This window comes from Scylla paramamosain, chromosome 23 (genome assembly GCF_035594125.1).
Source record: "Scylla paramamosain isolate STU-SP2022 chromosome 23, ASM3559412v1, whole genome shotgun sequence".
NCBI classification, from domain to species: Eukaryota; Metazoa; Arthropoda; class Malacostraca; order Decapoda; family Portunidae; genus Scylla; species Scylla paramamosain.
This window is the reverse complement of record NC_087173.1, coordinates 16,325,141-16,337,805: the sequence shown is the minus strand read 5'-3', so window position 1 is coordinate 16,337,805 and position 12,665 is coordinate 16,325,141. Positions and strand designations below refer to the sequence as shown.

The 12,665-nt window shown below is 34.6% G+C and overlaps 1 protein-coding gene across 16 annotated transcripts in view; it reads left to right on the top strand.

The window, feature by feature from the left end:
• Positions 1–12,665, top strand: part of LOC135112281 (protein unc-13 homolog D-like) — a 149,296-nt gene that overhangs the window by 80,137 nt on the left and 56,494 nt on the right. For all 16 annotated transcript variants that reach the window (XM_064026570.1, XM_064026572.1, XM_064026579.1 and 13 more), the window contains one exon: positions 2,052–2,249. In XM_064026570.1, the coding sequence (XP_063882640.1) occupies positions 2,052–2,249 (198 nt within the window). The remainder of the gene's footprint in view (positions 1–2,051; positions 2,250–12,665) is intronic.

The window sequence follows — 12,665 nt, the reverse complement described above, 5'->3', positions numbered from 1 at the left end:
TCCCTCTTGTGGTAGTGTGCCACAGTGTCCCTGCTGTCCCAAAGGCAAAGATAACAAGGAAACTTGATAAAGCTGCCTTGGAGACCCATCAAGAAGGCCATCATTTTGAAGTCTCCGATAATCTCCCAACTGTACTCTTCATATTTCAAGGCACCTAGCATGATCTTGTCTTTATTGTATTTCTCTTTGAGCTGAATGGAGTGAGCAAGGGGAAGAGACAGATACATGTTTCCATTATGAAGCAGCACTGCTTTGAGTCTCCTGCATGAGCTGTTGATGAAGAGGCACCATTCATTGGGGTTACAGGGGATTCCAATTGCCTCAAACAGACTGGTCACATTGTGGCAAAAACAATTCTCATCTTGATGAGTAAAAAAGATAGAAAAATGCTGGTGATGCTTTCTCTGACCTGATATTTTCACACTTTCATCAAACCAATTCCACTGCTTGAGTCTCTACATCAAAAGCTTAGCATTGGATTTTGTGAGACCAAGATCTCTGATCAAGTCGTTGACATAAATTTGGTTGGGGTAGTAAAGGTTTCTCTCCTTAGCTGCACCTCTGAAATCTTGATCAATGACTTCATTCTCTTCTGAATTGTTTTTCCTTTCTAAAAACTGCTGCTCTGTCTTTGGAGGAGTGGGTATGGAGAGCTCAGAGTAGTGTGGCACCGGTGCAATGGATGACATAAGGTCTGAATATGTGATAGCAGGTTAGTTTCAAAACATCAGATCTGAAAAAAAAACAAATTTTAAAGGGAATAATTATAATTTTCACTGATTTATAGATAAAAAGCAATTAAGAAATAACATTTACTGACCAAAGACAAAAAAAGTAAAAATTTTGTTACACGGTGTTATCATTCCAGCAATTCCTACATGGGATGGCCCAGACATAGCACCACACACTCATATACTTATCATTCACTCTCAGCCCTGTCAGCTCATGATGGAAAGGGACAGTGTTTCAGTTTAGCAAAAATGAAGAAAAGTGATTATTACTTAACTACTTATGAAAATAAAGGGTAATTTCTTCACTTAACACTTACAGAGTGATGAAACAATTTTGTATGAAGGATGAAAAGTTTTTTTGTTTGTAATGTTAAGAAGTGAAACTGGAACTGACTACAAAATATGCTTTAGGCATAGGCTTTGTATCATACCAGGGTACAGAGTGAGAGAAGTGAAGTGACAGCCAGAGAGAGCATGTTAATGTCTACAAGACTGCACCTTGAGGCAACCTTGACTTGGGTTGACACCACCAGAACATGGCTTCAGTTGGTTTTGTTTAACTTACTGAACAAAAATCAAACTAGATACTAAAAAGATTTCAGTTGCTTCATCACTTCTTTTGCAGATATTGTTGTCTTGTAATCACACTTTAGACTTGCTTCAGATAATTTTGTTAAGCTGAAGAAGAAGCTTCAGTTACCAGAAGATTAACAGCATATTAGTTATAGCTTACCTTATCATTAAAGGAAACTTGTTTAGATTTTTTTCTATACATGTGTAAAATAGAGTGTGAGAGGTGTGAACTTGCAAGGTAGGTTGGTGTGAAGGAGGTCTTAAAGGGAAGAGGACTTATGCTGGAGCATAGTAGAATGGTTGTGCTTGACAGATGTGAGTGGAGAGCAGTTCTGAGTGCACGAGGAATGATAAAAAGGAGGCACTACACGATGATACTTTCACGCGGGTGTGGGGCAATTGGGTGTGGTATAGGGGAGTTTACTTACTATGAAGGTGCCTTGTCTTGTACCAAACTGTCAAAGCTGTGTGGCTGATCCCCATAAAGTGAGGGCAGGAGTACTTTATCTTCTCCATCAAGAGTCAAGGTTCTAAGAAAGTGGTATGAATGAGTGTGAATGTGGAAGTTGTGTCTTGTCTTGGCTATCCTCCTTTTTGGGGGAGACAGCCTTGGTATATGTATGTATGTATGTATGTATGCACTCATTTTTTATAATATTAAGGAGCTCTTTAGAAAACACAATATCTTCTTTATTTACATATTTCTGTTCAAGTGCATGATTCATTCAAGTGTGTCATGCATTTCAGGTGAGACCAACTTTGTCCCGGGCAGTGGAGGCGTCATGTGATATGGGGAGTGAGTACCACCTGGTGCATGATGTCCTGGACAAGGAATTTTGTGTTCTAAGGCAGAGGTTGGATGACACAAACTTTAAGAGCTTTATTTTGAAGATTTGGAATGCTCTCATTGTTATCTTCACTGAAACTGTAGAGAAAAATGCCACTGTGAGTAATTATGTTGATTTCAATATAATTTTTTGAGACTGCATATACATACTAGCAAACAGTGTTTAGTTGATTATGCAAAGTGTTGTTATTATTGTTAGAATGTTTTGTTTAATGCTGGGTGTTGTACAGATGTACCTATTTTGATGTGTCTGTGTGTGTGCATTCTTTGAGGTACTCTGTTTTCACATTATGAAATATAATATAGTACAGTGCATTTTTTATATAAATAATACTTTCAGTTAACTCTAGGAATGTGATTATTAATGTTTAACTGAATGTTATTGAGGGTTTCCTGTGAGGAAAATCACTCACATAAATGAAAGATAATTTCATTCTAGGTTGGAAATACTCTAAGGTCAAAAGCTTTTAACACCATGGTTTAGAAGTTACAGGACATTTAAATATGAATGTGCTAAGAGTTTGCAATGGAGAGGAGGGTGGGAGGGAGGGCTGTAGTGGTGGGCACTGCTATGTTGAGGGTGTTACTTTTTTTTCACTCTGGGTATTTAATTTCTTCAGGACTTTGATGCATTTACCTAGTTCTATTTAGTAGTGGTTTATGGGAAGGGAGTAATCTCATAGTATCCGGTCTCTATATCTATCCAGTTTGGTCTTAAAAGCATGGACAGTTACAGTTACGGCATCGACAACATCTTTACTGAGTTCATTCCATTTGTTCATACTTAATGAGAAAAACTGTACTTCTTGATGTCTCTTTTACACTTAACTTTCTTCAGTTTCTTTCTGTGTCCCCTTATACTCTGTGTGTCTAAATTCATAAAGCATTTTTTGTCCACATTTTCCATATCAATTATCTTTCTATAGATGTTTTTTAAATCCCCTCTCTCTCTCTTATTTTCAAGGGTAGGAATTTCCAACATTTTTAATCTCTCTTCATAGGTTGACTTGCTCAACTCTGGAACCATCTGAGTGACTGCTCTTTGTACTCTTTTTAATTTTACAATATTCCTTTTTTGTACGAGGAGACGATACGACCATCTTGGTCGTATCATGGAAATCAACAACTTTTTTTTTATCATTCCTTCATCCAAATATGAGAATGCCATTTTTACTCTTTTTAACAAATTCATCATCTCTCCAGTAATTTTATCAATGTCTGTCTGGAGTCAAATTTTCAGTAACTGTTACTCCCAAATTCACTTCCTCTTTTGATTTCTTTAACTTCACACCATCCATCTCATAGTGATATTGTATTCTTTTCTTACTCTTACCAAACTAAATTGCTTTACATTTACTTGAATTGAATTCCATTTACCAAGATTTACTCCATCTATTTATCTTATTTAAATCATCTTGTAGTACCATACAGTCATTTACATTTTCTGCCCTTTTCATCAGCTTAGCATCATCTGCAAATAAGTTTATATAACTATCTATTTCTTCGTTTATGTTGTTCATGTATATTACAAACATTATCGGTCCCAACACTAACCCCTTATGAGACACCACTAGTTACTTTCAGCCAAGATGAATTTTGATCTTGTATTACAGTTCTCATCTCTCTATCTTCCAGATAATCCTCCATCCACTCTAGCAGTCTTTACACTAATTTTTCCATAATTTTTTATCTACCATAGCAATCCTCAGTGTGGTACATTGTCAAACACTTTCTTCAAGTCTAATTAGACACCATTCACCCATCTGTCTCTCCTGCACAATATTGATTAATCTTGAATAAAAGGACAATAAGTTCATGGAGCATGATCTTCCCCTCCTAAATCCAAATTGACAATTTACCAAAACTTTATCTCCTTCCAAATGTTCCATCCATCTTTCCTTTATTGTTCTTTCACATAATTTTCCTGGAACACTAGTCAAGGACACTGGCCTATAATTTAGTGGGTTTTCCTTATTTCCTCCATTGAATATTGGTGTAATATTTGCTCTCTTCCAGTCTTTTGGTACTCTTTCCTGTGATAATGATGTGACCACTAAACTGTGAATTTTATCACCCAGTTGTTCTCTAAATTCCTTCAGTATCCAGTTTGATACTCCATCTGGACCAATTGCTTTATTTACATCAAGTTCTTCCATCATCTTAAGTATTTCCTTATAAGTGACTGGGACTGTACTTAATATATTCCTCACCAACTTATCCCTTCCAGCATCAAACTCTCCTTCTACAGTAAATACTGATCTGAAACTATTGTTCATAACCTCTGCCATGTCCTGTGCATCCTTATAGATTTTTCCTTCAACTTGATAGACCTTTTTTTCTTCATATTCCCATTAATATGTCTAAAGAATAGTTTGGGTTAATTCATACACTTATCTATTATATCTCTTTCATAGTTTCTTCTCTCCATTTTTATTATCCCAATGTACTTGTTTCTAACACCAATACATTCTTCCCATCTGCTCTCAGTTTTTCTCTTCTTCCATCTATTCCAAGCAATTGACTTACAATTTCTAGCCTCTTTGCATTTTGTATTAAACCATTCTTTACCCTTTCTACATCTCGCTCCTCCTCCAGGTACAAATTTCTCCACAGCAGAATTAGATATCCTTGTAAATTCATCCCATTTTTTCCGACCATCTTCATTGACAAAGTCTTTCCAGTCCATGGCAACAAAGTACTTTCTTAATTTTTCAAAGTCAGCTTTACTATATTTAAATCTTTTAACCTTATAATTTTCATTAATGATTACATTTTAATTTCTCAAATTAAATTCCATCAACACATGATCACTTTTACCTTGAGGGCTATCATAGTGTATAGTTTCAATAATTTCCATGCCCTTGGTAAAACACTAAATCAAGTCTTGATGGTTTATCTCTTCCACTAAATTTGGTAACTCAATCAACCCATTAAGTTATCAAGTTTTCCACCGTCCAATTTAATAGTTTATAACTCCATGAATTCTCAGTTCCAGTAGTTGTCAATGTCTCCCAATTTATTTCCTTACAATTAAAGTCACCAACAATAACTATATCACTACTTTCCATCACTATCTTTTCAAGACATTTTAACACACTTACCAACATCTCTTCATGCTCTTCTTTTTCCCAAGCATTGGTCATAGGTGGCACATGCACTCCTACATAATTCATTATCCTTCCATTTCCACTTCTAATCATCACTTCTAGAATTTTAGACTTGTCTTCACTTTTTATTACCTTCTCCACTTTAACAAATTTTTTAGTCAGAATGATCACTACCCCTCCTGCCTTGTCATCCTTGTTTTTCATCCATAAATCATATCATCACCAATGTCAGGAGTTCCCCATTCATTTTCTGTTGTGTTTCACATGATACAACAATATCCAGCGCAGTTCTGTTTAACAATTCATTTGATTCCATTTTAGTTGATATTGATCCATTTACATTAGTATAACGTACCTTACTGTTTGATGTATCATTTCTTTATTCTCATATCTCTTACTCTCCAGAAAAAATTCTCCTCTGTTGTTTGTTTTTTTTGTTTGGCCTCATTTACTAGCTCCTTTTGCTTTAACCTTTCAGTCTCATCCATATTCCTGTTTATCTATACATTCCGATATTCTTCATCTCCAGACAACTTCCAAGACCCATAAATTACTTCTACTTGTACCTGTATTGGAAGCCTTATTCTTATGGGTCTCATTTTTTCTTCTTCATATTTCCCAATTCTATGGAACTCTTCCACTTGTTTTACTACCTGGTTGTCTTCATCTGTCACTTTCTTCAGTAACTTTTTCAACAGGTTCTTTTCCTTTTCCTCTCTTTGAATTCTGCTTATTATTTTCTCTTCCTTAAACCTAATATAATTACTTGTTTATATTTTTCTACAGTGTCTCTCACTAACTTTTTCTCTTCTTTAATAACATTTACCACTTTCTTTCTGAGGTTTTGTTTCTCATTTTCTGTTATTTTTTTTATTGATTCTTCTTCAAATTTACATTCATTTAACCATATGTGATGTGATAGCACATTAAGGTTTTCATACATAAAGATTAAATTTAAGTGCATGGTATATTATTGTAGCATTGTAGCAATTAACAGCTGAAACATAATAATCTTCATATGGTAACAACAATTACTTGGACTTTCTGGAATGGGACTGTGAAGCCACTTGCCATTGATTTGCATTCATATTTTACTCATAAATTGCAGGGGCCTAAATATTTACATTGACTTTTCTCCCTCATGGAGAAAAATTACTATAAAAGTGAAAATCTTAATCTAAAAATATGCCTTGAATGAAATGAATGAAAATTGGGATGTGAAGTATTACAACATATTAAAGTGGTACATAAATTACTGGAGTAAATTATTTGGTATTCAAATTTTAGCTCATTTCTAAAAGTTTGTGAAATTTGACTTTATGGATAGAATGATTACTATGGGTGGGCAACAGCTACAGGTGTGGCTTGTCTGCAAGGGTGTGATAAATATTTGGCCAATGTTTCTCTCTCTCTCTCTCTCTCTCTCTCTCTCTCTCTCTCTCTCTCTCTCTCTCTCTCTCTCTCTCTCTCTCTCTCTCTCTCTCTCTCTCTCTCTCTCTCTCTCTCTCTCTCTCTCTCTCCATATGAGTATAATTCTTCTATTTACCTCCCCTCCTGTGTAGATAGCATGAGGAGGGAAAATAGATATGTGGATAAGAACAGTGACACGAAACAGGCTCTTGGTTGGACACACACACACACACACACACTGTCAACAACAACAGCAGAAGATTTTATAGGAAATCTACACCAGAAACTGGACCTGCAGGAGGACAACATTGCTAAGGAGGCCTAGGGGTGTGGTTTACAGGATCTAAGGGAGTGGGTGTGGGTCCCATGGATGAGGAATAGCAATTGTTGCTGGTTTGTGGCTTAGCCAGCCTGGTGACAAATGTAAACAAACATGGCATACTCAGTTTCTGAATGAATTTCACATTGAGAATTAAACTTTGATGGATTTAGTGAACAAGACAGATAAAAGTGAAATAAAGTTTCTGAAGTTGAGATTGGAAAAAGTAGAATGTGATGTGGATCAAAAGAGTTAGGAAATAAAAGTAGTGATGGAAATGGTAAAATCCCTTCATGAAAAGTTGAAAATAATTTTAGGAAGAGATAGGGAAATATCCAAGCTGAAAACAGAACTGGAAGAGATGAAAGTGAGAGAACAACAAAATATTAAGAAAACTGAGGAATTACAAAATAATGTGAAAAAGTAATGAAAGAAAATAAAGATTTGAAAGCAGTTAGTGAAAGGTGAGAAGATGGTGAGAAAGGGAGTCATGGATGAAGTGAAAGGCTGGAAAATAAAAAAAATGATAGAGCAAATGTTGACTTCAAGGAAATAATTGAAAAGCAATTGAAAGAAAAAACTGAAAATGTAGGAAAGGGAGTGGCAAAGGCATTGAAAATAATGATGTGGTAAGAGATTAGAAGAAAAGTGTTACTGTTTATGGATTAAAGGAGAAAAATATAACATATAAATTGAAAAGAGATAAAGAAGTAACAAAAACAGTGAAAGACTTGCTGAAGAAACTAAAGGATGAAGATGACACTAAATTTGAGGAAGAAATGGAAGAAGTTATTAGAGTGGGACCTTATCTGGAAGGAAAAACAAGACCTATGAAAATAAGACTACAATCACAACAAGCAGCAGAAAAGATACTAGAAAGAACATCCAAACTAGGAGACATAGAAGGTTGCAAAGATATATACATTAGGAAGAACAGAAATGAAGAACAAAAAAAAAAGATTAAAGGAATGTATGAAGAGGCTAAAGTGAAAAATGAATCAAGAACAGAAGAAGAAAAGACTAAATTTATGGAGAGTTTTGGGAGACAGAGTGAAAATATGGTACATAAAGGAAAATAAAAAAAATGAAAATAAAATAGAAAAAAATAGTAAAAATGAAGGACTGAATGTGATGTATACAAACACAGATGGATTGATACACAGAAAACTGGAATTACAAGACTATTTAAAGAAAAAAATCTGAAGGTGGTGTGTTTAATGGAAACAAAGCTAAAAGAAGTCACAAAAGACATGAATGAATTGCTAAACAAAAAGTTTCAACAAGTTTTCACAGAAGAATCAGAATTTAAAGAACCACAAGATGAGAAAACATAAAAAGCAAATGTGGGAAGTTACAGAATTCAAAGAAGAAATTTATAAAATAATGAGGAACTGGAAGAGAGAAAAGCAACAGGACCAGATGGAAACAATTGAATCATAATAAGTGCTCATTATCAACTGGAAGAGTGCCTAAGGAATGGAAGAGAGCAGACATAGTGTCAATTTATAAAAGTGGAAAGAAAGAAGAACCACTAAACTACAGACCAGTATCATTGTATGTAAGATGTGTGAAAAAGTGATAAAGAAGCAATTGACAAAATTTTTAGATAAACATGATATAATATCAGAAAAACAGTATGACTTTAGACAAAAGCGATCAAGTATAACAAATTTGATGGGCTTCTATTTGAGTGTGACTGATATAACACAAGAGAGGGATGGAAGGCTTGACTGTGTGTGTTTAGATCTAAAAAAAAAACCTTTTGATAAAGTTCCCCACAACAGACTACTATGGGAGCTAGAAAATGTTGGGGATTAAATGGAAAAATAATAAACTGGATGGGAAGCTACTTATAGGGAAGAGAAATGAGAACAGTAGTAAAAGATGTAAAATTGAAATGGAGAAAAGTAGATAGTGGAGTACCACAAGGGTCAGTGCTGGCACCAATACTTTTCCTGATCTACATAAATGACATTCCTGAAGGAGTAAAGAGTTACATGAGTTTGTTTGCAGACGATGCAAAATTACAAAAATATAAGAAACTACAAAGATTGAAATTCTACAAGAGGACTTGAATAAAATCTGGGACTGGAGTAAGAAATGGGAGATAGAACTCAGTGTGAAAAAAAATGTCATGTAATGGAAATAGGAAAAGTGAAAAGAGACCAGAATGGATATATAAAATGGGAAATGAAGAAATAATGTGAGTACAAGAAGAGAAAAATCTGGGAGTGATAATACAGGATAGTCAACAGTCAGAGAAGTATGTTGAAAACATATTCAGAGATGCATATAGAATGGGGAGAAATATTGCAACAGCATTCCACCACATGGATAAAGATAGGATGAGAAAGATAATTACCACTATGATTAGACCAAAGCTGGAATATGCAGAATCAGTGTGGTCTCTCCTCAAGAAGAAACATGTAAAAAAAACTAGAAAGGATACAATGGATGGCAACAAAGATGGTTCCAGAACTGGAAGAATTAACAAATGAAGATAGGTTTGAGGAAATGAATCTGCCAATATTGGAACAAAGAATAGAAAGTGGAGATTTAATACTGATATATAAATTGTGAAATAGAGTGGAAGAAATTGATAATGAGAAACTACTGCTAAGAGAAGTAGAAAATACCATATATACAGAAGACCACTGTAAAAAACTAAGAAAAGGAAGAGATGTATGATTAACATAAAGAAACATAGTTTCCCACAGAGAAATATAGAAGTTTGGAGTAAGCTAGGTGAAGATGTAGTATTGGCAGCAAGTATGCTCAACTTTAAGGAAAAATTGGACAAGTGTATATATGGAGATGGGACCACATGAGTGTAGCTCAGGTTCTCTAAGTTACAAATAGATAAAACACACACACACATACACACACACACACACACACACACACACACACACACACACACACACACACATCAAACATGGCGGAGGGCGGCATCCCAAAGGAAAGGGGATCTTTTGAAGGTTTCACTGGAGAAAAAAGAGAACTGAATTATAGGTTGTAGTGTAAAAAGATTTTGTATGTGGAGGAAATGATGGACAAGTTATTGGAGAGAGTAAAGACATTGGAGGCACACCAGAAGGAGACAGGTATGGAGTTGGTGAATATTACAACAAAGTTGATTGAGATGAAAAATAGAAATGGGAAGTTGAAGGTGGAAAATGATTGTTTGAAGAAACAAATAAAGGAGAAAGTAGAAATTGTTCAGAAGGGAAATGAGGAAATGAAGGCAAGTGTAAAGGATGTGGAAATGAAGCAAAAAAAAAAGGTTAAATGAACATAAATTTGAAGAAGAATCATTAAATAAAATAATAGAACAAGAAAATGAGAAACAAACCCTGAGACAGAAAGTGGTAAATGTTATTAAAGAAGAGAAAAGTTAGTGAGACACTGTAGAAAATATAAACAAGTAATTGTATTTGGTTTAAAGGAAGAGAAAATACTAAGCAGAATTCAGAGATAGGTAAAGGAAAAGAACCTGTTGAATAAGTTACTGAAGAAAGTGACAGGTGAAAACATTCAGGTAGTAAAGGAAATGGAAGAGTTCCATAGAATTAGGAAATATGAAAAAGAAAAAAATGAGACCCATAAGAATAAGGTTTGCAACACAGGTACAAGCAGAAGAGGTAATTAATGGGTCTTGGAGGTTGTCTGGAGATGAAAAATATAAAAATGTATGGATAAACAGGAATCTGAATGAGACTAAAAGGCTGAAGGAAAGTAGCTGGTAAATGAGGCTAAACAAAAAAAAAACGAACAACAAACGGAAGAGAAGTTTTTCTGGCGAGTGAGATATGAGAATACAGAAATGGTACATCAAACAGTAAGTAATGAGAGTGAGATATGAGAATACAGAAATGGTACATCAAACAGTAAGTAAAGTATGTTATACTAATGTAAATGGATTAATGTCAACAAAGATGGAAATAAATGAGTTATTAAACAGAACTACACTGGATGTTGTTGTATTATATTAGACAAAATGGAAAAATGAATGGGGAACTCCTGACATTGGTGATGATAAATATGATTTATGGATGAAAAATAGAAGTGACATGAGAGGAGGTGGAGTGATCATTCTGACTAAAAAAATGTGTTAAAGTGGAGAAGGTAATAAAAAGTGAAGACAAGTCTGAAATTCTACAAGTGATGTTTGGAAGTGGAAATGAATTATGTAGGAGTGTATGTGCCACCTATGGCAAATGCTTGGTGTAAAGAAGAGCATGAAGAGATATTGATAGATGTGTTAAAATGTCTTGAAAAGATAGTGATGGAGAGTAGTGATATAGTTATTGTTGGTGATTTTAATTGTAAGGAGATGAATTGGGAGACATTGACAACTACTGGAACTGAGAACTCATGGAGTAATAGACTATTAAACTGGACGGTGGAAAACTTGATGACTCAATGGGTTGATTGTGATACTATATTTAGTGGAAGAGATAAACCATCAAGACTTGATTTTAGTGTTTACCAAGGACATGGAAATTATTGAAACTGTACACAATGACAGCCCTCAAGGTAAAAGTGATCATATGTTGATGGTATTTAATTTGAAAAATTAAAATGTAATCATTTATGAAAATTATAAGGTAAGAAGATTTAAATATAGTAAAGCTGATTTAGAAAAATTAAGAAAGTACTTTGCTGTCATTGAGTGGGAAGACTTTAAGCATGCAGAAGGAAAAATGGGATGAATTTGTAAGTATATATAATACTGCTGTGGAGAAATTTGTACCTAGAGAGGGAGCAAGATGTAGAAAGTGTAAGGAATGGTTCAATACTAAATGCAAAAAGGCTTGAAATTGTAAGTTAGATGCTTGGCATAGATGGAACAAGAGGAAAACTGAGAGCAGATGGGAAGAATATATTGATGCTAGAAATAAGTACAATTAGATAATAAGAGTGAAGAGAAGAAACTATGAAAGAGATAATAGAAAAGTGTATAAATGAACCCAAACTATTCTATAGATATATTAATGGGAAGATAAAGAAGAAGGAAGGTGTAGCAAGATTGAAAGTTGAAGGAAAAGTCTATGAGGACGCACAGGACATGTTGATTATGAATAAAAGTTTCAAATCAGTATTTACTGTGGAAGGGGAGTTTGATGCCAGAAGGGATAATTTGTTTAGGAATATACTAAGTACAGTCTCAGTCAGTAAAGATTAAATACTTAAGATGATGGAAGGCCTTGATGTAAATAAAGTATCTGGTCCAGATGGAGTATCAAACTGGATATTGAAAGAATGCAGAGAACAACTGGCTGATAAAATTCACAGTATGGTGGTGATATCATTGTTGTAGGGAAATGTACCAAAAGATTGAAAGAGAGCAAACATTACACCAATATTTAAAGGAGGAAGTAAGGAAATTATAGACCAGTGTCATTGACTGGTGTTGTAGGAAAACTATGTGAAAGAACTATAAAGGAAATATGGATGGAACACTTGGAAAGAGATAAAGTTTTGGTAAATTGTCAATTTTGATTTAGAAGGGGAAGATCATGCTCCATGAATTTATTGTCCTTTTATTCAAGGGTAGTTGATACTGTGGAAGAGAGAGAGAGAGAGAGAGAGAGAGAGAGAGAGAGAGAGAGAGAGAGAGAGAGAGAGAGAGAGAGAGAGAGAGAGAGAGATGGGTGGATGGTGTCTACTTAGACTTG